The 26,977-nt window shown below is 40.4% G+C and overlaps 1 protein-coding gene across 2 annotated transcripts in view; it reads right to left on the bottom strand.

The window, feature by feature from the left end:
- Nucleotides 1–26,977, bottom strand: part of IPCEF1 (interaction protein for cytohesin exchange factors 1) — a 206,319-nt gene that overhangs the window by 94,195 nt on the left and 85,147 nt on the right. For both annotated transcript variants that reach the window (XM_008007648.3, XM_073022320.1), the window contains exon 3: nt 16,367–16,419. In XM_008007648.3, the coding sequence (XP_008005839.1) occupies nt 16,367–16,402 (36 nt within the window). In that variant the 5' untranslated portion in view covers nt 16,403–16,419. The remainder of the gene's footprint in view (nt 1–16,366; nt 16,420–26,977) is intronic.

Genomic DNA, 26,977 nt, shown 5'->3' with positions numbered 1-26,977 from the left:
TGTTCTGACAGTAATACTCTTAAAGCAAATTATTAACTGTTAAAACTGTTTTCCCTGACCAGAAACAGACTGCATTATAGAAATAACAAATTCGGGGAGTTTCGTTTTCACTTAATATACATGAATTTGAAACCTAAATTGGTTTACGTGAGACAATGAAAACAATCTTTGAGAACTTTATTGCATCTAAGGTAGATTTTACTCCTCACAACAGGAAGTGGAACCCGCGAACTAGTCAGTTTCAAAAAGATCTTCATGTGGTTTTTCACTAGGTAAGTAAAAAAAAAAAAAGCAAGCAACCAGTTGAGCATTTTATGAGATAGTTTTTCAATAGGGGAAATTATAACTTGTTATCATCATAAATATTCAGAGCCTAGTAAGATATTTTCTCATTCTATTTTCTTCCAGTTTGAATGCTATAGGTAAAACTAAAAAATTATTCTTAAAATCTGATTTTGCCCTAACTTGGTTCTAAAATTGAGGGGAAAATTTTCTTTGAAAATATGTATTTCTTTTTTATTGAAGAAGTGTATTTTTCTTTAACTTTTTAAAAGATGGTTCAAAAACTTCATTTGGCCACAAATCACTCAAAAACACATAGAACAGCAGAAAATACACAAAGGAAACTCCTTTGATATTGAATGATGAGACTAATGCCCAAGTTACAGGTAACTATTAAATTGACTTATAATCCATATAGTAGTTGTTAAACCTTGCAGGCAAAATTTACCCCAAGATGTATTAAACTTCACAGTAAGATGCTCTGTCATTACATCAGACTTCACAGTGATCCTAATCTTTAGCAAAAACTATACAATGATATGCTGGTAAAATGGGCTCTCTGGTTGCAAGAGCCCTAACTTGTGGATTTTGTCAATTTCCATGGTACAAACCCTCACATCATTGACAATTTCAAGCTACCAGTATTTTAACAACCAAGCACAAAAATTCCTGACTATTTTAGAGCCGTACCAAATCGGCACAGCACTGAGAGAGCTGTTAGGGATGTTTCTCCAGAAACGCCTGACATCACAAGCGTTTTTTATCCTTTCCGGAAAACTAGACTCAACTTTTTAAAGGAGATTCTCAAGCATCCAATTAATACACCTTTACCTGTGAAAATATGAAAAGTTTGCTTAATTTTTTCAGAAGACTAACCACCTTAAATAATACTTAATACATTAATTGAAATAATGTCTCACAGTAGTGAATAATGGAGACAGACAACAGACATTCTAATAATAATAATAACAGAAGCAGAACTAAAAACAGTGACAGAGGTCGGGTGTGATGTGATGACTCACACCTATAATGCCAGTGATTTGGGAGGCTGGGGCAGGAGGATCTCTTGAGCCCAGGAGTTCAAAACTGGCCTGGACAACATAGCAAGACCCCATCTCTTATTTTTAAAAACCACAATGACAGCTAAGAAATATGAATAAAGCTTGCTGGGCGCGGTGGCTCACGCCTGTAATCCCAGCACTTTGGGAGGCCGAGGCGGGTGGATCACAAGGTCAGGAGATTGAGACCATTCTGGCTAACACGGTGAAACCCCGTCTGTACTGAAAATACAAAAAATTAGCCAGGTGTGGTGGCAGGCGCCTGTAGGCCCAGCTACTTGGGAGGCTGAGGCAGGAGAATGGTGTGAACCCGGGAGGTGGAGCTTGCAGTGAGCCGAGATCGCGCCACTGCACTCCAGCCTGGGCAACAGAGTGAGACTCCGCGCCACAAAAAAAAAAAAAGAAGAAGAAGAAGTAGGGCAGGTAAGCAAGGACTAGAGATTGTGGGGAAGACGAATGCCACGGCACTTTCTACCTAGAAGAGGAAAAGAAGAAATGAAAGGAAGACTGGGAAGAAGGGAAGGAAGGAAGGGAGAGGAGATAAGAAGCCACAAGAAGGGCACAAGAGAAGAGGGAAGAAGAAAGAAGACAAGGTAGAAAGTGGGGAAGAACAAAGTTCCAGGAAAAATCGTGGAGATTCTAGCTTCAACAATTACAATGAATGACTTAGCACCACAGAGAACACAGTTAGAAATATATATATAGTTTCAGTAGTAAAGATATTGAGTTTGATAAACATGTGAGACATCTAAGTGGAAATACTTGGTATACAGTAGTATTTAAGGGGTTAGAGATTGGGAGGAAAATCTGGAATAAAGGTATAAAATTGTAACTTATCACTGTATAAAGAGTAGAAGTCTCATGTTTCAGTCAGATCACCCAGAGAGTGTACAGAATGACAAACGCTCAACATCAGAATCCAAAGGGAAACCAACATGCCCCAGAAAAGCAATAGAAGCCAAGCGAGGGGACTGTGCAGTTCACAGCCAAAGAAAAAGTAAGCAGATGCAGGAGAGAAGGTGGTCGTGGAGTAGAGGGAGGAATACAAGAGAAAGGTAGGTCCAAACCTTCCAATACGGTCAGTGTGAAAAAACAAAGGACAAGCCCCTCTTGGCCAGGCACGGTGGCTCTCACCTGTAATTCCAGCACTTTGGGAGGCCGGGGCGGGCAGATCATGAGGTCAGGGGTTCAAGACAAGCCTGGCCAACACGGTGAAAACCCATCTCTACTAAAAATACAAAAATCAGCCGAGTGTGGTGGTGGGCGCCTGTAAGCCCAGCTACTCGGGAGACTGAGGCAGGAGAATTGCTTGAACCTGGGAGACAGAGGTTGCAGTAAGCCGAGATCATGCCACCGCACTCTAGCCTGGGTGACAGAGCAAGACTCCATCTCAAAAAAAAAAGAAAAGAAAAGAAAAAACAAAGGACCGATTCACTAGAGATTTGGCAAAAACAGTTTAACTATTGTGTGGGGCTACAAGACCAGTCCGAGTGGGTTGAGAGGCGAGTGGGAATTGAAGAAATAAAGACAGCGTTGCAGACTACTCTTTCAAGAATCTTCACTGAAAAGAGGCGTCATGATAGTAACAGGAAGGCACACTGCCAAAGGACAGAGATTGCCACAGACCTCCCTCAAAACCAAGCTTCTGTGCTTAAACCCTTCTCTTGCAGTAAGATACAGATACACACTTAGAAAGCACTTCAACAATACCGTATCAAAGGCTTCAATTATATTCACATTCTAACTCATTGATCATCCATTTCTTTCTGCTTTTTTTCTTTTTGAGATGATTTTTAAGGGAATTAAGTATACTGTTATCTCTCTGTGTACTCCTTTCCTTTTACATTTCTCTCTCATTCTCCTCACATTACACTAACTGAATGTGATGTTGATCATCTCCTTGCTTTTTTTTTTTTTTTTTTTTTTCCTCGCTCTGTTTCCCAGGCTGGTCTCAAAATCATAGGCTCAAGAGATTTATCCTCCTCAGCCTCCCAAAGTGCTGAGATTACAGGCGCGAGCCATCACACCCGGCCTCCCTTGCACGTTTACTATCTATATATAATATTTTAACAAAACTATAAGTAATAACATTAATACAGACATTTAATTTTCACTATTATGTTTCTGTAATGTTTTCACATTGATACATGTATCTCTAGTTCATTTTCAATGCTGCATAGTGCTGCAGTGAAGAAAAATGCCACAATTTATCTCTACCTATTGATATTGATATTGATGAATTTATCTCTACCAATAAATATTGATGCACATTTAAATTATCTACAGTGTTATGCTATCACAAAAATGTCACAATTAACAATTTTGTATTCATTGTGCATATATGCAGGTGTCTTTCTGGGCTATGTGTCTGGAAGTGGAATTGCATGATCATAGGATATGTGCGTCTTTAACTTTTTAGATATTCCCACATTTCTTCCAAAGTGTCCTACTTACAGACCCTCCTGCAATATATAAAATTTAGCTCTCTACAACCAGGAATATGTTTTAGTCTTCTATCTCAGAATTTCATAAATCTTTCCTACGTCTCCTTCTACTGTTTCTTTGTTTTTTTCTCTTTCATTAATGTCTTCTCTTATTACCCTTATTTCTTTAAATTTTTTAAAAGTTTACTCTGTTATTCTTTTTCCAGCTCCTAGAGGTCGATGTTTATCTTATTTATATTCTTTGCTTTTATTATAGTAAAACAGTCAGAGCTATACATTTACTGTGAATTTTGCTTTACTTGTATCTCCTTGTTTTTCCATCCTAAATCATTTCTTTAGAATGAGACATTGGAATGTGTATTTATAGGTTTCTTAGCATATGGGAAATTTTTACCACTTTTTTAAATTTCTAAATTCATTGCATTTTGTTCAGAACATATGATCTTTATGATATCAATTTCTTGAAATTTTTAGCATTTATTTGTGACTTATTACATAATCAAATTTTGTAAACATTCTGCATTAGTCCATTCTCAGACTGCTATAAACATACTACCTGAGACTGGGTAATTTACAAACAAAAGAGGTTTAATTGACTCGCAGTTCTGCATGGCTGAGGGAGCCTCAGAAAAGTTACAATCATGGTAGAAGGCGAAGGGGAAGAGAGACACGTCTTACATGGTGACAGGAGAGAGAGAGAGAGAGAAGCAGGAAGCACCAGATACTAATCAAACAATTAGATCTCATGAGAACTCACTCAATATCACGAGAACAGCATGGGGGAAACTGCTCCCATAATCCAATCACCTCCCACCAAGTCCCTCCCTCAACATGCAGGGATTACACTGTGGATTACAATTCCAGATGAAGTGGGCAGGGATTACACTGTGGATTCCAATTCCAGATGAAGTGGGCAGGGATTACACTGTGGATTACAATTCCAGATGAAGTGGGCAGGGATTACAATGTGGATTACAATTCCAGATGAAGTGGGCAGGGATTACACTGTGGATTACAATTCCAGATGAAGTGGGCAGGGATTACACTGTGGATTACAATTCCAGATGAAGTGGGCAGGGATTACAATGTGGATTACAATTCCAGATGAAGTGGGCAGGGATTACACTGTGGATTACAATTCCAGATGAAGTGGGCAGGGATTACACTGTGGATTACAATTCCAGATGAAGTGGGCAGGGATTACAATGTGGATTACAATTCCAGATGAAGTGGGCAGGGATTACACTGTGGATTACAATTCCAGATGAAGTGGGCAGGGATTACACTGTGGATTACAATTCCAGATGAAGTGGGCAGGGATTACAATGTGGATTACAATTCCAGATGAAGTGGGGACACAGTCAAATCACACTCTATGTAAACCTAAATCAAAACTGCTCATTTTGTTTTCCAAAGCTTTTATATCTCTCTGTAAGTTTTGTTGCTGGAGTTACAACTTTGTTAGTATTTCCGTCCTTTTATTTTCAAACTTCCATGTGATTGTTGGCTGGTTTTTGCCATTTCTTTTATAAGGACCATACGACTACATTTTGATGTTTTTAATATAACAAGATTATCTGTGCCTTTTCATAGGTAAATTTAATCTACTTACATTTAACAGCATTTTTATTTCGCAGTTTTGGTTTCATTCATTTATTTTTATTTTTCCCTTTTTTCTTTCTCACATGCGATTCCTCTGATGTTTACTTTAGTATTTCTAAATTTACCATAAATATAACATAACTTAGCATATTGTAACCCCTGTTTGAATGACTACTCTCTTGTTATTGCAGTCTACATATTTATTTTTCCATTAAAAATGTTAAGCGTATTATTATTCTTAATCATACATTTATTATGATTAAGTTATTATTTCTCAATCAGAAATCACAAGTTTTCCTATTTCTGGGATCTTCTTTGTTTCATTTATCATATAGCTTCCCATTGGATCCACTTTTCTGTTTAAGAGGGTGCCTCTTTGAATAGTCCCTTTTAATGACGATCCATAGGTAGTAAATTCTCAGTCTCCGTGTATATTGTAATGTCTTTATTTTCAACTCAAAATTGAACGATAATTGAGGTGGGTATAAAAGTATTTTTGCCCCTGGCACTTTGACTATTTTGATCATTGGTCTTCTAACAACTATCACATTGATCAGATTTCTGCTATCAGTCTATCATTCATTGTACTTGACTTTTCTTTTCACTCTCTTAAGGCACTCTCATCATCCTTGAGATACTGTAACTTTACTGCAATGTTTCTAGTTATGGACTTATCTTTATTTATACTGCTCAATCCTCTAATTGATGCTTGCATCTTTTTTCAAGCATGGAAAATTTTAAAGGTCTTCAAATAGTGTTTTTCTGCCATTTTCCTCATTCTCTTCTTTTGGGACTACTGTTAGATTTATGTTAGAGATGAGTGATTTTTCTTTCATATCTTAGCTCTTTTTTAATCTCTTTATCTCTCTATGCTACTTATGTCTTCTATCAATTTTTCAAATCTAATTCCAAGTTACTAATACTCTTTTTTGAAAGTATCCAATGTTTATGCCATCTATTGAGCTATTGCAAGGAAGGTATTTTCTGATATTTCTAAATTTTTTCAAAACCAACTGATAGTTTATTATTGGTGCCTGATTTTTCTTCAAAAATTTTAAAAGTTTCTTTGAACCTCGTACTTAAACATTTTGTCGAGCTTTTAACTTTTTATTTAATTTAAAATGAAGCTATTTTCTAATTTTTTATTCTATATTCTATCTTTCTTAGCATTATTATTTGTAAATGTGTTCTGGGATTTGTCTTAGTCAGTTTGGACTGCTGTAACAGAGTACCACAGATTGAGTGGCTTAAACAACAAATATTTATCTCACAGTTCTGGAAGCTGGGAAGTCCAACATCAAGATGTGGGCAGAGCTGGTGTCTGGTGAGAGCCCTCTTACTGGTTTGCACATGGCCATTTTCTCATTATATCCTCACGTGGCCAGGGAGAAAAGTCATCTCTCTCTGTTTTTTTTTTTTTTTTTTTTTTGAGATGGAATCTCACTCTGTCACCCAGGCTGGAGTACAGTGGTGTGATCTCGGCTCACTGCAAGCTCCACCTCCTGGGTTCACACCATTCTCCTGCCTCAGCCTCCCGAGTAGCTGGGACTACAGGCGCCCGCCACCTCGCCCAGCTAATTTTTGTATTTTTAGTAGAGACGGGGTTTCACCGAGTTAGCCAGGATAGTCTCCATCTCCTGACCTTGTGATCCGCCCGCTTCGGCCTCCCAAAGTGCTGGGATTACAGGCGTGAGCCACTGTGCCCGGCCTCTGGTCTCTTCTTATAAGGGCACAAATCTCATTCATTGGGGTGAAGCCCTCATGACCTAATTAACTCTCAAAGGTTCCACCTCCTAAAATCATTACAATGGGGATTAGGGGTTCCATGTATAAATTTGTGAGGACTGAATAGGAGGGACACAAATATCCAGGCTATGACAGAATTTAAATTTGCAGAATTGCAAGTAAAAAAGTATTATATCTTCTCTTTCTCTGCCTTACTGTTTGTCTATATGGCATTCTCTCTCTCTCTCTCTCTCTCTCTCTCTCTCTCTCTCTCTCTCTGTGTGTGTGTGTGTGTGTGTGTGTGTGTCTGTGTCTCTCTCTCTCTCTCTGTCTATCTCTCTCTCTCTGTCTCTCTCTCACACACACACACACACACTCTCACTTTCTCTCTCTCTTCCAATCTGTGCTTATGGCTCTCTCTTTTGTGGTTTAGAAGTTACCTCCATTTACTGCAAAACTAGTTATATAATAATATCCTAGTTTAATCACAGAGAATCTTGCACAGATGGTCCCCAACTTATGATAGATAGTTTGACTTACAATGACTTTATGATAGTACAAAAGAAAAAGCAATATGCATTCAGTAGAAGTCGCACCTCAAATTTTGAATTTTGATATTTTCCTGGGCTAGCAATACCTGGTATGATACCTTCACATGGGATTTTCAACACTTTATTATAAAATAGGCTTTGTGTTAGAAGATTTTGCCCAATCATGGGCTCATTTAAGTGTTCTGAACATGTTTAAGGCAAGCTATGCTAAGCTATGACATTCAGTGGATTAGGTGTATTAAGTGCATTTTCAACTTAAGATATTTTCAATTCATTACAGATTTATTAGGACATAACCCCATGGTAAGTCAAGAAACATCTGTATATTCTGTCACTGATCCAGTTGGTGACTAAATTTAGCTCCCGGTTTGGCGCCTGTGTCTGTATCTCCTTCCTCCCAAGGCCCACAACTAGCAAAATGTGTCATCTCAGGCAGTGATTTGGCAACTGTTTCCTCCATTTATCTTTAGCTCCTTTCACAAGTGGGGAAGCTCCATTATCATTATGGAGTGAACCTAGCTCTCCCCACATTTAGTGGAACATTTTTTACACCCCCATCCCTTAACCTGCAGGCGGAGGCAAACTACTTCCTGCTTCCAGACCAGGTGCCCATCCAGCTCATGGCTTCAGTCACGCTGCATTTTTCATTTCTGATCCATAGAGATGCTTACCATGTTTCTGAGCCTAACTATCCATTTTTGTCTTTCTATGTTTTTCTTTGTCTATCATTGCTATATGTTGGAAGATGAATGGAATGTCAAAATGTGTACCATCTTTGAATGGAAGTCAGTTATTTCATTTATAAGATTCCATCTTAAAACCACAAATGACAAACCAGTCTCTTCCCATAGTGGCCTCAATATACCACCAAAACTTTTTGCTTTTTTGTTTTGGTTTGGTTTGGTTTTTGTTGGTGTTGTTTGTTTGTTTGTTTGTTTTTGCTTGTTTGTTTTTTGAGACAGGGTCCTGCTTTTTCACCCAGGCTGGAGTACAGTGACACGATCATGGTTCACTGCAGCCTCAAGCTCCTAGGCTCAAGCAATCCTCCCACCACAGCCTCCCAAGTAGCAATTGGGACTACAGGCACACACCAGGACACTTGGCTAATTTTTTATTTTTTGGTAGAGATGGAGTCTTGCTATGTGGCCCAGGCTAGTCTCAAACTCCTGACCTCAAGTGATCCTCTCGCCTAGGTCTTCCAAAGTGCTGGGATTATAGGTGTGAGCCACCATACCCAGATAACTTTTTTCTATTCTGCAGAAATATCAGGCACTTTAACAGTTCCTTGCTTTTGACTACTGTATTTCCCTCCCCATTCTTCTCCTCGTTAATGCTTACTCATCTTCTGAGATCCAGGTCAAATGGCACCTCCATATGAAGCCCTCTCTGACATTAGAAGGCAGTTAGTTCTAATACTAATCTCATATTCACCCAGTGTTATTTATTTGTAGCCCCTGTAATAAGCTATTTATGTTATCTCCGAAGATCTTCATGGTAGGTACTATTTTTGTCCTCGTGTTCACAGATGAGGAACTTCAGCTTGGTGTGGTTAAGAAACTTCTCTACAGATCACGCACAGCTAGTAGCAAAGCCAAGAATGGGACCCAGCCAGTCAGACTCCTAAGCCTATTGTTTAATTATATATTCTCCTTCTGTTCTGTCTTCTATGTTCTCACCACGTTTGCTATGCCTCTGCAATTGATATTACAATCTGTTTATTTATCTGTGTGGGACACCATGGTACACACACTGTGGTAACATTGCCTACCCAATGGTCCAACCCAGAGCCTGTGAGTAATCTCAGGTTTGCCCTTTCCCCTCTCCAACACATTTGCTCATGCACCACCCCTGTCCAGGTTTCTTCCTAATATTTATCAAATCTCTCTTCCCTCTCTGTCTCCACTATTGCTGCCTTAGTCAGATTCATATCAGTTTTATCTTAAACAAAGACCAACCATCTCATTCCTGGACTCCCCATCTGCAGTCTAGATCCTCAAAACCCATTCAACATACCACTGAACAACTACAACTCTGCTTAAAATGCATCAATGACTGGCCAAGAATTCAAGACAGAATTGATGTTCTTGAACATGCCATGTGCTCAAAATCTAGTACCTAGCCCAGTGACTGACACTAAGTAGGCACTCAAAAAAAATTTAACAAAAAGATTTATGGTCTTATATCAATTTTTCCTTCCTATGATGCCTTTAGTAAGCATGATGACTTCCTAGGTGCGTGGCGGATAGTGGAACTTTGACAGATGTCTGCAAAGCCATCTACTGCTCGATTAATCAGAGTTGCAAAATACCTTGGCTAGTAAATAATATCAGCAAAGCTAAGCAACACAAAAGTTTCTCCAAATACCTTTCTCACTCCCAAAGAGGCACATCCATAGAGAAAACCACATAGGATTGATTGACATTAAACTTGAATTCACAGGAAGAGTTGACTCTTGGTATTTTCTTGAAGGTAAAATGGACTTTTGCTGAACAAATCTCTAGTTCTACTAAAAGATTATTTCTTTAAAATGCACGATACCTTTCTCCCTCATCTTCTTTCAACAAACCCTCCAAATACTGAGAATCTGGAACCAAAGAAATATAGACTGCAGGCCAGACGTGGTGGCTTACACCTGTAATCCCAGCACCTTGGGAAGCCAAGGTGAGCGGATCACCTGAGGTCAGGAGTTTGAGACCAGCCTGACCAACACGGAGAAACCCTGTCCCTACTAAAAATACAAAATTAGCCAGGCGTGGTGGTGCGTGCCTGTAATCCCAGCTACTAGGGAGGTTGAGGCAGGAAAATTGCTTGAACCCTAAAGGTTATGGTGAACCGAGATCGCCCCATTGCACACTCCAGTCTGGGCAATAAGAGCCAAACTCCATCTAAAAAAAAAAAAAAAAAAAAAAAGAAAAGAAAAAAGAAATATAGAACGCATGGGACAGGGGTGGCATGTGAGGACAGAAGTTTTCTAGTTAATGAGCCCCTCCCACCCCTACCAATAATCTATTCCCCAAAGAGCTCTCATGCCCTTCCCACCTAAGTCCTTGTGACAGGAAATATGTTCAAGTCTCCTGTGTTTGACCCATGTGAAGAGCAGCTTTGGCCCCTTATTTCAACATAGGGTTATGTTGATGTAGCCTGAAAGCAAACTGCAAAGTTTCAGCTTTTTTTAATTGACCAGAAACGTGAAGAATAAACTCCTCGCTTCTTCTCCCTGAAGTTCACACGACGAGCACGGAGATGGAGTGAGCGGTGAGACATGCATGCTTCGTGCAGGCAGAAATCGTGTCCGGGCTGTTGACTACACATAGTCACATAAAGACCGACGCTTTGTGAGTGACAAATGCAGAGCTGTCTTGTGAAGCAAGCACAGCAAGTACCAGTTTGCTGTTAGACAGATCATCCCACAGGTGAGAGTCCAGGCAAGAGTAAATAACCACAGTAGCAGACATAAACATGCATTCACATCCACTGACCGTTTCCTTGTCAGCAAGAAAACTGAGTGAAATATCCATGATTTATACATATAATTTTTTGTTTCAGGGAAATCTTTTTGGGAGCTTTGGGTACAGGAACTACGTATAGCAGTAAAAGAGATTATCTGCCTCATTCCCTGTGAGCCCTGTGATCCTTAAACTAAGACTGTTTTCCTTCTTTAGTTGAACAGTGTTGCTAAAATCTATCTAAGACCGGAGAACTTTTTTTTTTTTTTGAGACGGAGTCTCGCTCTATCGCCCAGGCTAGAGTGCAGTGACGCCATCTCAGCTCACTGCAACCTCCACCTCCTGAGTTCAAGCGATTCTCCTGCCTCAGCCTCCTGAGGAGCTCGGATCACAGGCACCCGCCACCACAACTGGCTAATTTTTATATTTTTAGTAGAGATGGGGTTTCACCATGTTGACCAGGACGGTCTCAATCTCCTGACCTCGTGATCCGCCTGTCTCGGCCTCCCAAAGTGCTGGGATTACAGGCGTGAGCCACCGCACCTGGCTGACAAGAGAACTTTATAATCAAGCCTTGAAGATTCATATATGCCAGTATTATTTATTCATTTATTTATTTATTTTAATGAGAAACTGATCTTAAAAGAAAACTAAGCAATCATGATTTCGGGCATAACAGTTGGTTATCACCATAGTGTGATTCAAGGAAACTTTATCAATATCAAGGACTACATAAACCAGTTCTTAGAGAAGTTCGGGGTAGTACCAAATCTGGTAACTATATTGAAGATTCCCAACACACAATGAGCCAGAATCTAAAGGCATGTGTGTGTGTGTGTGTGTGTGTGTGTGTGTGTGTGTGTGTGTTGAGACAGGGTCTTGCTCTGTAGCCAAGACTGGAGTGCAGTGAATCACTGCAGCCTCGATCTCCTGGGCCCAAACAATCCACCCACCTCAGCCTCCCAAGTAACTGGGACTACAGACATGAGGCAATACACTTGGCTATTTTTTTTTTGTAAGATGCGGTCTCCCTATGTTGCCCAGGGCTGGTCTCGAACTCCTGGCCTCAGTGATCTTCCCACCTCAGCCTCCCAAAGTGCTGGGATTACAGGCATGAGCCACCTCTCCCGGCCTTAAAGTATGAAGTTTATCCAAAGGACAATGGGACATTGAACCAATGTAAGCAGGCAAGTGGCATAATCAGACTTCCATCTAAGAAAAATTCACTCTGGTTGTCGTATGGCAAGTGGATTGGAGGGCCACAGGGCCACAGGCAAAAGCCCAGGGGAAGACGGCAACAGCTGTGGCTGTGAAGATGGAGAAATATTTAAGAAATTGAACCAATAGAAATTGGCGGATTGATACTTTTGGATCTACATGAAACTTTAGCTTTGAAAACCCCATTGTTCCATTTAGAAGAGAGAAAAGAATACTATCAGGTAACAACTCAGCTTAGCAAAATGGCACAATGCTATTTGGCATACACATGATAAAATTTCAAATAGCACTTCAAATTTAGTCGTGAATTCTGAGCAGTTTTCTTAGCACCATGTACCGTACCAGCCTCAGTGAAAACTAGCAGGCTAGGATCAACGAACAGACCTTGAAGGCATATTCCTTCCCCCTACCCCCAACAAGATGGTATGCTCCTCACCTTTATACCCCAGCACCAAGCAGTTTGCTCGACCCATATAACTCGATAAGTGTTAGTTTAGTGGAAATGAAGTGTAATTCAAGATGTGATTAGGTCAAAGGTGTCAAACCTACTGAAACTACCTAGCATAAAAATAGGTCTCCTGTGCTACATTTTATTTAGAAAAAAAATGACAGCAGAAAATTGAACTAATTTTCTGAACGGAAAGATAAAGTAGGGTAACCACTGAAAAGCTGCTGGAAGAAATGCTTAAAAGAAATGTTCAGCAGTGCCACCCAGACACTGACGACTGTGAGATAAAAATAACGGAAAAATAGACACACGAGGAGAGCTGGCTGATTGACTCTAGGAGTGGAGATGGCTCATGAAATGAGAAAGATCCATAAATAGCCAGAGTTCCCACTAATAAGAATAGAATTCATTCGTACACAAGACCAAGGGAAACAGGTTATCTATTATAGTGGTAATGGCTCTAGGTCGGAAATTACATGGATGATATGTTAGTCCTTTGGTAATCACAACTGTGATCTTATTCCAGTACCCAGGGTTATACTTGATGTAGAGACTTTAACTTGTCCAAAGCCAATTAAATCTCCCGTTCCTACTCTTCCTGGCATAGTGCCTGATGCATGATAGAATCAGGATAGGTAAGGGTAAGTAATATTAAGTGAATGTTCCAATGAACGAATAAATTTTTTAAAGCATTCAAATGCTCTCTTACTACCTTGATTTCTAGTTCTTCTTAAACATATAAGATGAACTTCCTCCAGTTGGAAGATTACATCCTTCCAGTGGAAAAGGAGGAGCAATATAAGAATTAAACATTGCATTACCTTTCCCAAGGGTACAAGAATCCTAATCCTTTCTTTTTTATGTCTTTGTTCCAAATAGTACATACACACATGTTTATAATCTTTTATTTATTTATTTATTTGTTTTATTTTATTTTATTTTATTTATTTTTTTTATTTATTTTTTTTTTTTTGAGACAGAGTCTTGCTCTGTCACCAGGCTGGAGTGCAGTGGTGTGATCTCAGCTCACTGCAACCTCCAGTTCCCAGGTTCAAGCAATTCCCCACAGGTATGGGCCACCATGCCCAGCTAATTTTTGTATTTTAGTAGAGACAGTGTTTCACCATGTTGGCCAAGATGGTCTGCATATCCTGACCTCGTGATCCACCTGCCTCAGCCTCCCAAAGTGCTGGGGTTACAGGCATGAGCCACCATGCCCGGCTTATAATCTTAAAATGGATTTTTTTCCTATTTAAAAATTTTCATTTTTGTTACTCTGAACTTCAACTTCCTTACTCTATTTTTATAGATCTGCGATATCCATTTGCATTAAATCTTGACCACAGGACTCCCTTTCAGCATCCTGTAAACAAGTCTTTATATCAACTCCTAGCCATAGCCTCCTACCGCAGCCACATTGATTCTCTTATTTGTTCCTCTTATTTATGTTCCTTGTAATTATTCACATTTCTATTATCAAAAACACCCATCCATCCATGCCTATTGGATCACATCTTCCTTTTCTCCAAGTTTTAGATGGCAAATATCCTACAATGCATGACTTCTTTTTTATTTATTTATTTATTTTTTGAGACGGAATCTCGCTCTGTTGCCCAGGCTGGTGTGCAGTGGCACCATCTCGGCTCATTGCAAGCTCCACCTCCCGGGTTCACGCCATTCTCCTGCCTCAGCCTCCCGAGTAGCTGGGACTACAGGCACCCGCCACCACACCCGGCTTATTTTTTGTATTTTTAGTAGAGAAAGGGTTTCATCATGTTAGCCAGGATGGTCTTGATCTCCTGACCTCGTGACCCGCCCGCCTTGGCCTCCCAAAGTGCTGGGATTACAGGCGTGAGCCACCGCGCCCAGCCAACTTCTTTTTTTTAAAGAAACACCTTATCCCTTATTGGCCACTCCCCATTCATGACTCAGGCCTGCCTGTGTGCCGGTGAGGCCATCCTCCCAGTTGAGTTAATTTTTATATCTGGTGTGCGGTAAAGGCCCAGCAGCATTATTTTATTTTATTTTTTTAATTGAGATGGAGTCACCCCTTGTTTCCAAGGCTGGAGTGCGTGGCGGATCTCAGCTCACTGAAGCCTCTGCCTCCCAGATTCAAGTGATCCTTTCGCCTCAGCCTCCCAGGAAGCTGGGACTGCAAATGTGCACCACCATGCTCAGCTAATTTTTGTATTTTTAGTAGGGACGGGGTTTCACCATGTTGGCCAAGCTGGACTCAAACTCCTGACCTCAAGTGATCCACCCACCTCAGCCTCCCAAAGTGCTGGGATTACAGGCATGAACTACCGCACCCGGCCAATACATAACTTCTTATAATTTGTGTTTTCATTTTTAATTTCTGCAGTCTGGTATTTCAAAGTTTGCTGCATTTTTTTCATATCTAACAAGTTTTCTCCTTAATTAGAATTACCACCAGAATTAAAGTGTTTTCATTGCTTTTTCAATTTCTGGGATATGACATTGTTAGCAAGTCAAGCAAAGGATGTATCAGCCGCCCTGCATTTTACTAAGGTGTCCCTTTCAGGAACCATCTAGTTAACTCAGTTTCTTCATCCGTGTTACCACAAACTCCCTTAACATCCATTTTCTAATTTGCATCAAGAAGCCACAGTCCACATTCCAGATCTGGCAGAAAGTCTATACTTTATCCTCCCAACATGCCACTTCTGATTCTGCTTTCAGCTCTGCTCCTAAAACTCTGTCCCATACATCCATCATGAGGTCATCAGATTTGCCAAAAGAAGAACACCATACAATCCCACACCACTCCCCACAGTCCCTTCTATTAGAAATGCCATGTTACTGACATCAACTTCCCAATTTTTCCCTGCGTAAGTTTCCCTGTCTAATAGAATTATATATTTGCTCAATTCCCTGACCTATCTTAGGCAAACATATGACTATAAAATTGTTTTAAAAGATACCCATGATTTCAGTGAAATTATTTTTATTTTTTTGAGGGAGAGTCTTGCTCTGTCGCCCAGGCTGGAGTGCAGTGGCGCAATCTCGTTTCATTGCAACCTCCACTTCCCAGGTTCAAGTGATTCTCCTGCCTCAGCCTCCTCAGTAGCTGGGATTACAGGCGCATGCATGCCACCACACCCAGCTAATTTTTGTATTTTTAGTAGAGGCAGGGTTTCACCATGTTGGCCAGGCCGGTCTCAGACTCCTGACCTTGTGATCTGCCCGCCTTGGCCTCCCAAAGTGCTGAGATTACAGGCTTGAGCCACCATGCCCAGCCCAATTTCAGTGAAATTATTAACAGAATTTTTCCTATAGAGTTTGCATGAGAGGTTCCACCAGTACCATAGCTAGCATCTTCTTAAAATATAATTTATGTACAGTATATTAAAACCATGGTATGCAGCTTACACTTTAAAAGTAAAAATCTAGAGGTCTTAAATGCTTGGTGACCATAAGACCCTTTAAACCTAGCAACAGGGTCTTTGGTTCTACCGTGGCTAATGAAATTGAGGACAATAAATTGCTGGCCAAACTTGAAATCAACCTATTATTTTATTCATTCATCAAACTGACAATATCTAAAGCCTGGGGTATTCCAAAGGATACTTACAAGAGCACTGCCATCAATAGCCAGGTATGATGTCATCTTAGTAGAAACAAAAGCTAGAAGAGAAAAAATACTTTCAGTTAAATGTGAGATTAAAGTGTTCATAAAAACATATCTCTTTGAGTGGGGAGAGAAAATAATTCTATTGTGATTAATCAATTTTACAATAAAAGTAATTCATTAAATAGCCTTTTGGCCAGGCATGGTGACTCATGCCTCTAGTTCCAGAGCTTTGGGAGGCCAAGGCAGGGTGATTGCTTGAGGTCAGTAGTTCAAGACCAGCCTGAACAACATAGGGTGACCCTGTCCCTAAAAGAAAAAAAAAAAAAACATAGCCAGTTATAGCGGCACACACCTGTAGTCCCAGCTGCTCAGGAGGCTGATGTGGGAGGATTGCTTGAACCCGGGGGTTCAAGGTTACAGTGAGCTATAATGGCAGCACTGCACTCCAGCCTAAGTGACAGAACAAGATCCTGTCTCTTAAACAAATTTTTAATGAATAAATAAATAAATAGCTTTTTATTTCAGAACTCAATAAGCCAACTGTTTAAAGTTGAGTTCATAAGATAAGCCAGAATTTCATTTATACATTTGTCAATATTCTTTTCAAGTGTTCAACAAGACATGTACATGATTTAAACACTTAATATTGCTTGCTCTCTCTAATATATACACACACACACACACACACACACACATTTTGAGAAGTGGAAATCTTTTCCTCTTCGTGACAAACAATGCAACTAAGATGTGAAATAGTGGCCCATCACTATTATCCAACTTTGAAAACACAGCTAACTCCCATGCCTCTGAAGTCCCAAACTGTAATACCAAGATGGGCTCCTTTTGATGTTTGCACTTTGTAGTGGGTTGCCTGAAAAACAAGACACTCTGTGGTTTCAAGAAAAGCAAATGAAATCCTCATGTTTTCAACTTTGACAAGCAAGAAACGTGTTAAAGATCCACAAGCCACTGAAACTCTCCCCAAAGCAGACAGCTTTTCAACTTCTTCCCAGTGACACGACAAGTACACATTCATGACCTGTTTGTTTCTTAAACCAGTGGAGGTTCCCAAATTCTGAGTAATGGAAACTCCTTTTTCATATCAAAAATGCTATGCTTATATTATGTAGATATTAATAAGACATTTATTGGTAAAATGTGAAAGAGAGAAACCACAATAAAAAGACTGATAAATTTAATTACTTAATTTTAACTTATTTCTTAAAAAAAACTAAAACCTAAATTTAAAAAATCAAGCCACAAGCTGATAAAAATATCTGAAATATGCATTTAATAATACATAAGAACCATAAAATAGAATTCCTACATGCCACAAAGAAGATAATAAGCAAACTAATAGAAGAACAAATAAAGGAAAATTGAAAAAATAAAATACAAACAACTAATGTTTCATCTCATTAGTAATAAAATAAATGCAAAATAAAATATCATAATTCAATTTTTAATCTTCAAGATTGGAAAAAATTAAGTGATGGAAGCCAATTTGGCTGGAGGTGGAGGTGGGTTGAAAAGAATACTCTCACACATTGGGATATCAAAATGTTACAGGATCTTTGGGTTGTTGCTCTTCTGGCCAGAAACTTCTGTGGCCGGTGGCACCTTTGCCCAAGTTCTTGTCCCGCATCCAGGAATAATGAGGTACACAGACAAGTAGAAGGGAGCAAGACAAAGAGGAGCTTTATTGAGTGTTAGAACAGCTCAGAGAAGACCCATAGTGGGTAGTTCCTCTCCACAGGCAGGTCGTCCCATGGAGTGTTCAGCTTTCAGCAGAGAGGAGGCCCTGGAGTGGGTCGCTCCTCTCTGTAGCTGGTAGTCCCAATGTCTCTGCAGGTCCTGAAGCTCTCAGCAGAGGGTAGCTCCTCCCTGCAACTGGTTGTCGGGATGTCTGCTCAGCTCTGGCTCATCTTGGGGCTTTTTACGGCCTCAGAGGTGAGGAAATGCACACAGATTGGTCCATGGGTGGCCATGAGAGGGCCCAGAAAAGGCACCACAAGTTCCCACTCCAGTTGGTGAGACTGGCAGCCCGGCCCCCAGTCTTCAGGCCCTCCCCAGCCTGAAGGTGGGCCTCACCAGGGACCTGCCCCTTCCGCCCTGGAATCTGTCTGCCTCCTGCTGCTGTCCATGCTGCCTGGGCTTGTGGGGACTTTGCTCCCATCAGAGCAGGCACTGACGGCAGGGAGAAGCCAGGCAGCAAGAGCAGGCACCCCTGAGCCTGCAAGGACAGCAGGGGCCTTCTCAGGCCCCCAAGAGTGCAGTGATGCCTGAGTCTGGGGTGGGTAGGTCCTGTCTACTCTTTGGAGTGGGAGGCCTGGGTCTGCAGCTACAGTTTGGGTGGCTGTAGCTGCACCCGGGAGGGCAGGGCTCCTGCCTGCTCCTGGCCCCCCAAGAGCACAGGGAGACTCAGATCTGTAGGTACAGCTTGGGTGGCTGCAGCCCTGCTCAGGAGGGCAGGGGTTCTGCCTGCTCCACTGTGGTTTGGGTGGCTGCAGCAGCACCCAGGGAGCTCCATCTCAACTCAGAGTCTTTCTTTTGTATGCACTTTACCTGCTTAATTCCTAACTATCCCTTAAGTCCTCTCTGTCCACACCTATTGCCGTCATCCTAGTCCAAGCCATCAGCACCTCCCTCTGGGACCACTGCAAGAACATCCTAACTGATGTCCCAGCCTTCTCTCAGGCCCAGTGATGTTTTTTCAGTGCACATCTGACTATTTACCTCTTTCCTTAAATCCCTACAATGGTCATGTGTCGTTAAATGAAGATCAAAATTGTGAAAACCTCCTACAAGTGAGGCTTTGCACCATCTGACCACTACCTCATCTCCAGCCCTTCCTTGGGGTGTTTCCATACCTGTTTCTCTCCATCTCCCTTACTCAATGTCTTTTTTTTTTAAGCCCTCAAACACATTTATTTCCATTTCAGAGGCTTGGTGTATGCTTTTTCTCAACAGTCCCCACCTAGGATGGCTTATACCATCTAATTTTTCAACTCTCTGACAGAAGGTCACTCCATCAAGAAAACCTTCCCTGATCCTTAGGAGAGATCAATCACCTTTTATAGCCTCTCATATTACCTTGTTTTTTATTCATAGAAGTTTTCGTCATTGTAGTGAATGATTAATTTTGCAATTGGTTCTTTAACATCTGACTCTCCATTATAATATATCCTACCTGAAGGCAGCCACTATGTCTGGCCTTGTTCACTTATTTGCTGTTGTGTCCCCAGTCTCTGTATACAGGGGACTGTGTATGTCATGCTCTGTATACGTAGTTCAATATATATTTGTTGAGTAAATGAATTAAATATACAAGCAATAAAACCACTCACTATAGATGAGTTTCCATAAAGGAAATTTGTGAATTCCAAATTTTTGTTTTGTAAAATATTGGCATCATGAATATCCCATTAGAAGGCTCCTCCCCAATCTGCAGGATATGGAAATGAGATGGTGTTGATATCATACCTCCTTTGGTCAAAGAGCAAAAGGGCAGAAATAATACGCAGTCACTGGCATGGGTGGTGGAGGTGGGATGGGAGACAGCTAGGGCTGGATGTCCCTTTGTGGAGTCGGTGTATGAGTGTTTCATTCATAATCTTGAAGTTTCAGTACTTTGTTTCTTTTTTTATGTCTTTATTTTATTTTATTATTATTTTTTTAAATTTTAAATTAAAAAAAATAGAGACAGGGTCTTGCTTTGTCGCCCAGGCTGGTCTCCAACTCCTGGTTTTAAACAATACTCTTGCCTTGGCATCCTAAAGCATTGCGATTACATGAGTGAGCAACCATGCCTGACCAGTACTTTGTTTCTTGAAGTAGTTGAAACATATGAAATCTAAATTCCACTAAAATGATTCAGAAATAATTTTGGGCAGAAGAACCACCAAAATAAGCTAAGTTCAACTCTTGGTTCTCCTCTTCCAGACAAAGCCCATGGCCATAACCAAGAAGAATTACGAAAAGAAATGAGGGCTATGGAGACTTGTGTACCTACTTTTGATTATTTGGACAATGAGAACTGGTTCAGCTATTAACCAGGACACATGGTGTCCATATGTTGATAAGCTAAATAGGTAGCTCCAAGGTTTTGATGAAAATATGTATATAAAGCACACAATAAAAGCAGATTGTGAAAAAAAATAATCCCGGCAAAGGTGTTTTGAAAGTAATAATTTTTCAGTATTCACAGTCCTTTCTGAGAATATCAATTTAAGCAAAGCGCCTATAAATAAGAATTGAAGGAAGAAATAATGACTATTTGATATGTCTTTATAATAAATTTCTGAATTACCACAAATTTAAAAATAGGTAAGAACCTAATGACAGGGTAACAAAACACTTTTGTATATCAAGAGGTTTCCAGTTCTTTGCTTTCAACAAAATTAAGGAAAAACCTATTTGAATTGTCTATGGATTATGAAAGTAATTGTTCTGATAAATCACCGTGTGATATTTGGCATATCCTTGGAAGGAGTTCAAAAAGTGCTCGATTCCTACATATTTACTTATGTGAAAAATATTTCTAAGTGCTTACATACATAAAAACCAATAATAGGATTAAAATTAGTTCTCAACTCTCTCATTGTAGTAATAAATAATGTTCATTCATGTGTCTGTGACATAATTAAGGGGGAATGTCTCATCTGTCTCATTAAGTACTGCATATTCAATAAAAATATTCATCTGTTTTATTCAATCATTATCAGTCAAAATGGGTAGCATATCATATTAATGTTTGTTAAATTATGTACCAATGATAATTGTAATAATAACTCTGAATAAAATTTTTTGGCTTCAAGAATTATGTCACCGAAAAAGTTTTAAATTAATTTCAATTTAATTATATATTCTTGGCCAGGTACGGTGGCTCATGACTCTAATCCCAGCACTTTGGGAGGCCAAGGTGAGCAGATAGCTTGAGATCACGAGTTCAAGACCAGCCTTGGCAACATGGTGAAACCCCATCTCTGCAAAAAATACAAAAATTAGCTGGGTGTGGTGGTGCACACTTGTGGTCCCAGCTACCAGGGAGGTTCAGGTGGGAGGATGGCTTGAGCCCAGGAGGCTGAGGTTGCAGTGAGTCACTGAGGCTGAGGTTGCAGTGAGTCACTGCAACTCCAGCCTAGGTGACAGAGCCAGACCTTGTTCCCCCACCACACACACACACAAAAACTATTCTTTTAGCTTAAATGTATGATAGAATTATCAATAAAATATTTTCAGGCATAAAAATATAGACTAGGACTTGGCACAATAGCTCACACTTGTAATCCCAGCACTTTGGGATGCTGAGGTAGGAGGATCACTTGAGGTCAGGAGTTCAAGAGCAGTCTGGGCAACATAGCAAGACCCTATCTCTACAAAAAAAAAAAAAAAAAAAAAAAGAAAAATCAGCCAGATATAGTGGCAGGCATATGTAGTTGGGAGATTGAGGCAGGAGTATCTCTCCCACCCAGGAGGTCAAGGTTGCTATGATTGTGCCACTGCACTCCAGCCTGGGTGACCGAGTGGGATCCTGTCTCTTAAAGAAAAAAAAAAAAAATCACATAATAGGATACAAATCCATATGATAGGGGAATGAAAATATGAGTTTCAGGAGAAAAGAAAACAATGTAAAATTTACAAGTCCTAAAGATTACTTTAAAAAAAATTATGGGACATACCAACTCTTTATGATATCTATATTGCATAGGTTACTTTTATACAGAAGTGTAACCTTTTTTATCATCGATATTTACAATATGCCAGAAAACACATCTTTTCAACTACATGTATGACAAAAACTTTAGGTGACAATTTGAAGTATAAGGGGCTACATGAGGCTCCCAATTTCTTTTATGGGTACACAACCAGAAATACATGCTTAAAACTAGGCCGGGTTCAGTGGCTTACATCTGTAATCCCAGCAGTTTGGAAGACTAAGATGGAAGGATAACTTAAGACCAAAAATATGAGACAAGCCTGGGCAACATAGCAAAACCCTCATTTTTACAAAAAAGTTAAAAAATTAGCAGGGTACGGTGATGTGCACCTGTAGTCCCAGCTACTCAGGAGGCTAAGGTGGGAGGATTGCTTGAGCCCAGGAGTTCAAGTCTGCAATGAGCTTTGATTATGCTATTGCACTCCATCCTGAACAACAGAGTGAGACTCTGTCTCTAAAAGAAAACTACTGCACTAAAGTACGTAGATTAGAGTCAAGCAGCTTTATGTTCAAATCCCAACTCTGCCACTTGTTAAATGTGAAAACTTATGGAAATTGCTTAATGCTCTAACAAATGCCTCCTCTTTGAATAATAATAACCAACTCATAAGGTGTTTGTGAGAATTAAACAAGATATCATATGGGAAGCACACAGGGCACAGTGCATGCTTAGTAAGTGGTAGCAATTACCTAGAATGGGAGCCATTACCTAGAAGTAGCTTCATTATACAAAACTATTCTTCCTGATGGACTTAGTATACAACTAAAGGGATTGAACAAGTGTGATAACAGGTTTCATCAAATAAAATAGCTTTCACACTTCAAGGTTGGTTAAACTCCTTAGCCAACTCACCAATGACATTTCTGGTGCTTTGTTTCAGAGTTTAAGGGAATGGTTATCTCAATCATATTTAAAACAGTTATCTTCTTTAAAGAACAATTTTTCAACATACTACTACATGAAACATAGCCAAACCAATGAAATCATTAATTGTTTAAGTTGGTTAAATGAAATACAATGCATTCCTGATAAACTCTGCAACTGAAAACTGGAAAGTATGTTTTGTTAGCAAATGAGTAATAAAGTCAATTTCAAAGAAGACATTTTCCTTCACATATATTAATAAAGAATCATTCCATTTTGTTTTAATCACAAATTGCATGGTTCTTAAACCAAGTGTGTTCTAGCAATTTTAGAAATTGTGTAGTAAGTTATTTAAGATAGAAATATGGACTCTCATCCTATGTTATTTTAAACCCAGAAAATAAACCAAGAATATCAATCTGCAACAAATGAACTATTTATAAAGAAGGCTAGCATAATTAGTATTTTCTTAAGAATCAAGAAAAAAATTCCACTAAGAGAATTTATTGATTCAACTGACGCAAAAGTAACTGTCTTGGTTATTCCCTAGACTGTTATCATCTATACATTATCATCTTTGGAATCATGCAGCAAAATAAGTACCATGCCTAATGTTTTACATGTTTTTAAAAAGAAGATAATTTATTGTGATTTAGGGACGATTTTCTAGTTGAAATAACATAGGAGCTAAGTTGATTCTCTTTCTCACCGAGCCTTAAGTGAAAACAAAACAGGTCTGAACTAAAATGTTTAAAACCCACAGATTAATTTATCCTTTAAAATTATAATGCTAGCATTTGCAAGACATCACAGCAGCAAATGCATTTATACGAAGTTCACAAACACAGGCAAACAATGTGCATTATTCTTAATCCAGAAGCCAGAGCTAAGAGGAAACAAAAAATGCTTGTTATCGTCGTGGCGGAAGTCTTGATCACGGACAAGCAGGTAATCCATGTGGCAGCCAACGTCCACACTCTACTGGAGACAAGCGCTGTTTGTAAGCGAGCATGTTCTGTTAAATGATAGTCCATCACAGCAATGCCATGGAAAACAGAAGAGGACATTCATCTTTGCTCACATATAAAAGCAAAGGACATGAGATAATCCATTCGTTTTGCCAATTAGTAGGAGACTTCACTTGTCAAGGCAAAGCAGGAGAGAAAGAAGCAAACGCAAGATGGCTTCCCTACCAGCCTGTGTACAGTGACATATGGGGCAGGGGCAGTTTGGGGTTGTGACTTTGTTCAGGAACTTTATGAAGGAGAAAATAGCTTCATCCAAATTATTTTAAGCTTTTTACTTTCCTTTTTTTTTTTTTTTTTTTTTTTTTTTTTAATGAGATGGAGTCTTGTTCTGTCGCCCAGGCTGGAATGTAATGGCGCAATCTCGGCTCACTGCAAGCTCCGCCTCCCGGGTTCACGCCATTCTCCTGCCTCAGCCTCCCGAGCAGCTGGGACTACAGGCACCCGCCACCACGCCCCGTGAATTTTTTGTATTTTTAGTACAGACGGGGTTTCACCATGTTAGCCAGGATGGTCTCGATTTCCTGACCTGGTGATCCGACCGCCTCAACCTCCCAAAGTGCTGGGATTACAGGCATGAGCCACCACGCCCGGCTGCTTTTTTCTTTTTAACTTAAGCTCAAAGTGTCATTCTGATTCCAATCTGTTTTCTACTTGCTATAGAATATTCTCATTCTTTCTCTTTCATGTATCTTCCCTTTTTTTGTTGTTGTCTTTTCTGCTCATTTCATTGCATTTCTTTTCTGCCTTCTCTCCACTTTGATGATGAATTGACAGATGGTTTTAAGAACCACAGCTTTTTTCAAACAGAAAAAAATATGATGCTTAAAATTACTTTATTTTTGACACCATAAAAATACTGCAATCCATCATCTGCCGAGACTGGCAGGCCTCTTCCCTGCTTTCGCTTCACAAATTCCCACATAAGCTGTCAGCCCTGACAATCAAGGCTCAGACACACAAAATCCACAAAGCTAAGGGAGATAAAAGACTTTCTTTCAGCCAATAATGTCAATCTGCCCTCTCAGTGGACCATTTTACCATAATAACAAACAGGTGGGAAACTGCAAGAGCTCTCAAACGATTTACTTCTTTTACATCCTGGAAGGGCCTACCAAATGCCAATGGCTATTGGCCGTGCCCCTCTTGGAGGTACAAAGCTCCCCTGAGTTGCTGAACTACAGGGGTCTCTTGTCCTTCTGTGGGCCTCCTGAACCTGAAACTTCTAAAATGTGGTCTGCACTTGCAGGGGCCATTAGGCTGGGGCAAGCAGAGACCTGCCGTGGGCTACACCCTGGCTGATCTTCTTCAGAACACCCAGAGCCCAGCCCTGGCCCACATGCACCCTGTGTTGGCTACACCCAATCAAGATTCCCTTCACCAGACCATGGGGTAGACCAGAGGCCCTGAAAAGCACTGGCACTCGTTTCTACAGAGTTGGGTTTGTTCTGTGGTTGTCTTAAGTTCCACGACACCTGCCTGGAGAGCAGTTGCTGTCGCTGGTTCTCCAAAACAGGGATAGATGTTCAACGATTCCAATTATTTATATAGGCAGGGGTACCACAACGCATATTTGAACCTACCCCTCAAAGACACACAAACATACACACCCTAGCGGCAGCTCTTGTTCAGTTTTATCAGTGCAGATAAAACACACCATCACACCTGCTTCTCCTACGCCAGCTCCAGATCCAAGGAACCTCTAGGAGCCAGTCACTCTAGGATCCAAGCTAGCTGTGTGCTGAGGTGTGATTCTCAGGGATTGTGACTGAAACTCCAGGAGCCACCTCAAAAGTCTGTACTGTCCTCAAGTTGCTACATCATAGGAGAAAAGGGGCACCAGCTCCCTAATAAGGACACAGGAAGCATTGGTAGCTCCTAGATAAGGTATCAATTATGAGGCCCACTGCAATCTACCATAGTCTGTTCCATGAGCACAGCCTGGTTCCTTCCAGGTCCCTACTAGGGCACCCCCCAAATAATATCCCCAATCCCTAGTTTGCTTCACTCCAGCCTGTGAGGCAAGAGCTGACATTCTAGGCTGAGCCAGCTAGGAATAGCAAGTGATGGCCCTTACCTTTCTGCAATTTGCGTCTCTCCATTTCTCCACGTGAATACTAGTTACATTTTCTGTCTGCAGAAGATGAAATGTTTTTCTACTTGGTGAAATTCAGACAGTGTACATGGCTCTGAGGCAGCCAGTCACTTTATTTCTGCTTTGCCAAACATTATTCCATTCAACGCCCTTTACACCAAAGTGAGCAGCTATACCCCATACAGCAGGGAACTCTGCAACTGAACATTCACTGGCTAGGAGGCAGCCAAGAAAAAAAAAAAAATGATTATAAAAGCTGTCAGCCACTTGCACCCATTGCTCTAGAGTTGGAGCCAAATCGTCTTCTGTCTGGCTAGATCTTTCCTTAAGAAATATCACTTTAGGGGTTGGACGCGGTGACTCACACCTGTAATCCTAGCGCTTTGGGAGGCCAAGGCGGATGGATCACTTGAGGTCAGGAGTTTGAAACCAGCCTGACCAACATGGTGAAACCCCGTCTCTACTAAAAATACCAAAAAATTTAGCTGGGTGTGGTGGCAGGTGTCTGTAATCCCAGCTACCCAGGAGGCTGAGGCAGGAGAATCACTTGAACCTGGGAGTCGGAGGTTGCAGTGAGCCAAGATTGTGCTACTGCACTCCAGCCTGGGCAACAGAGACTCCATCTCAGAAGAAAAGAAAGAAAGAGAGAAAGAGAGAGAGAGAGAAAAAGAAAGAAAGAAAGAAAGAAAGAAAGAAAGAAAGAAAGAAAGAAAGAAAGAAAGAAAGAAAGAAAGAGAGAGAGAGAGAGAGAGAGAGAGAGAGAGAGAGAGAGGGAGGGAGGGAGGGAGGGAGGGAGGGAGGGAGGGAGAGAAAGAAAAGAAAAGAAAAGAAAAGAAGAAAAGAAAAGAAAAGAAGGAAAGAAAGAAAGGGGGGGAGGGAGGGAGGGAGGGAAGGAAGGAAGGAGAGA

Source organism: Chlorocebus sabaeus, chromosome 13 (genome assembly GCF_047675955.1).
Source record: "Chlorocebus sabaeus isolate Y175 chromosome 13, mChlSab1.0.hap1, whole genome shotgun sequence".
NCBI classification, from domain to species: Eukaryota; Metazoa; Chordata; class Mammalia; order Primates; family Cercopithecidae; genus Chlorocebus; species Chlorocebus sabaeus.
The sequence above is the reverse complement of the archived record's forward strand: the minus strand, read 5'-3'. Positions and strand labels throughout refer to the sequence as shown.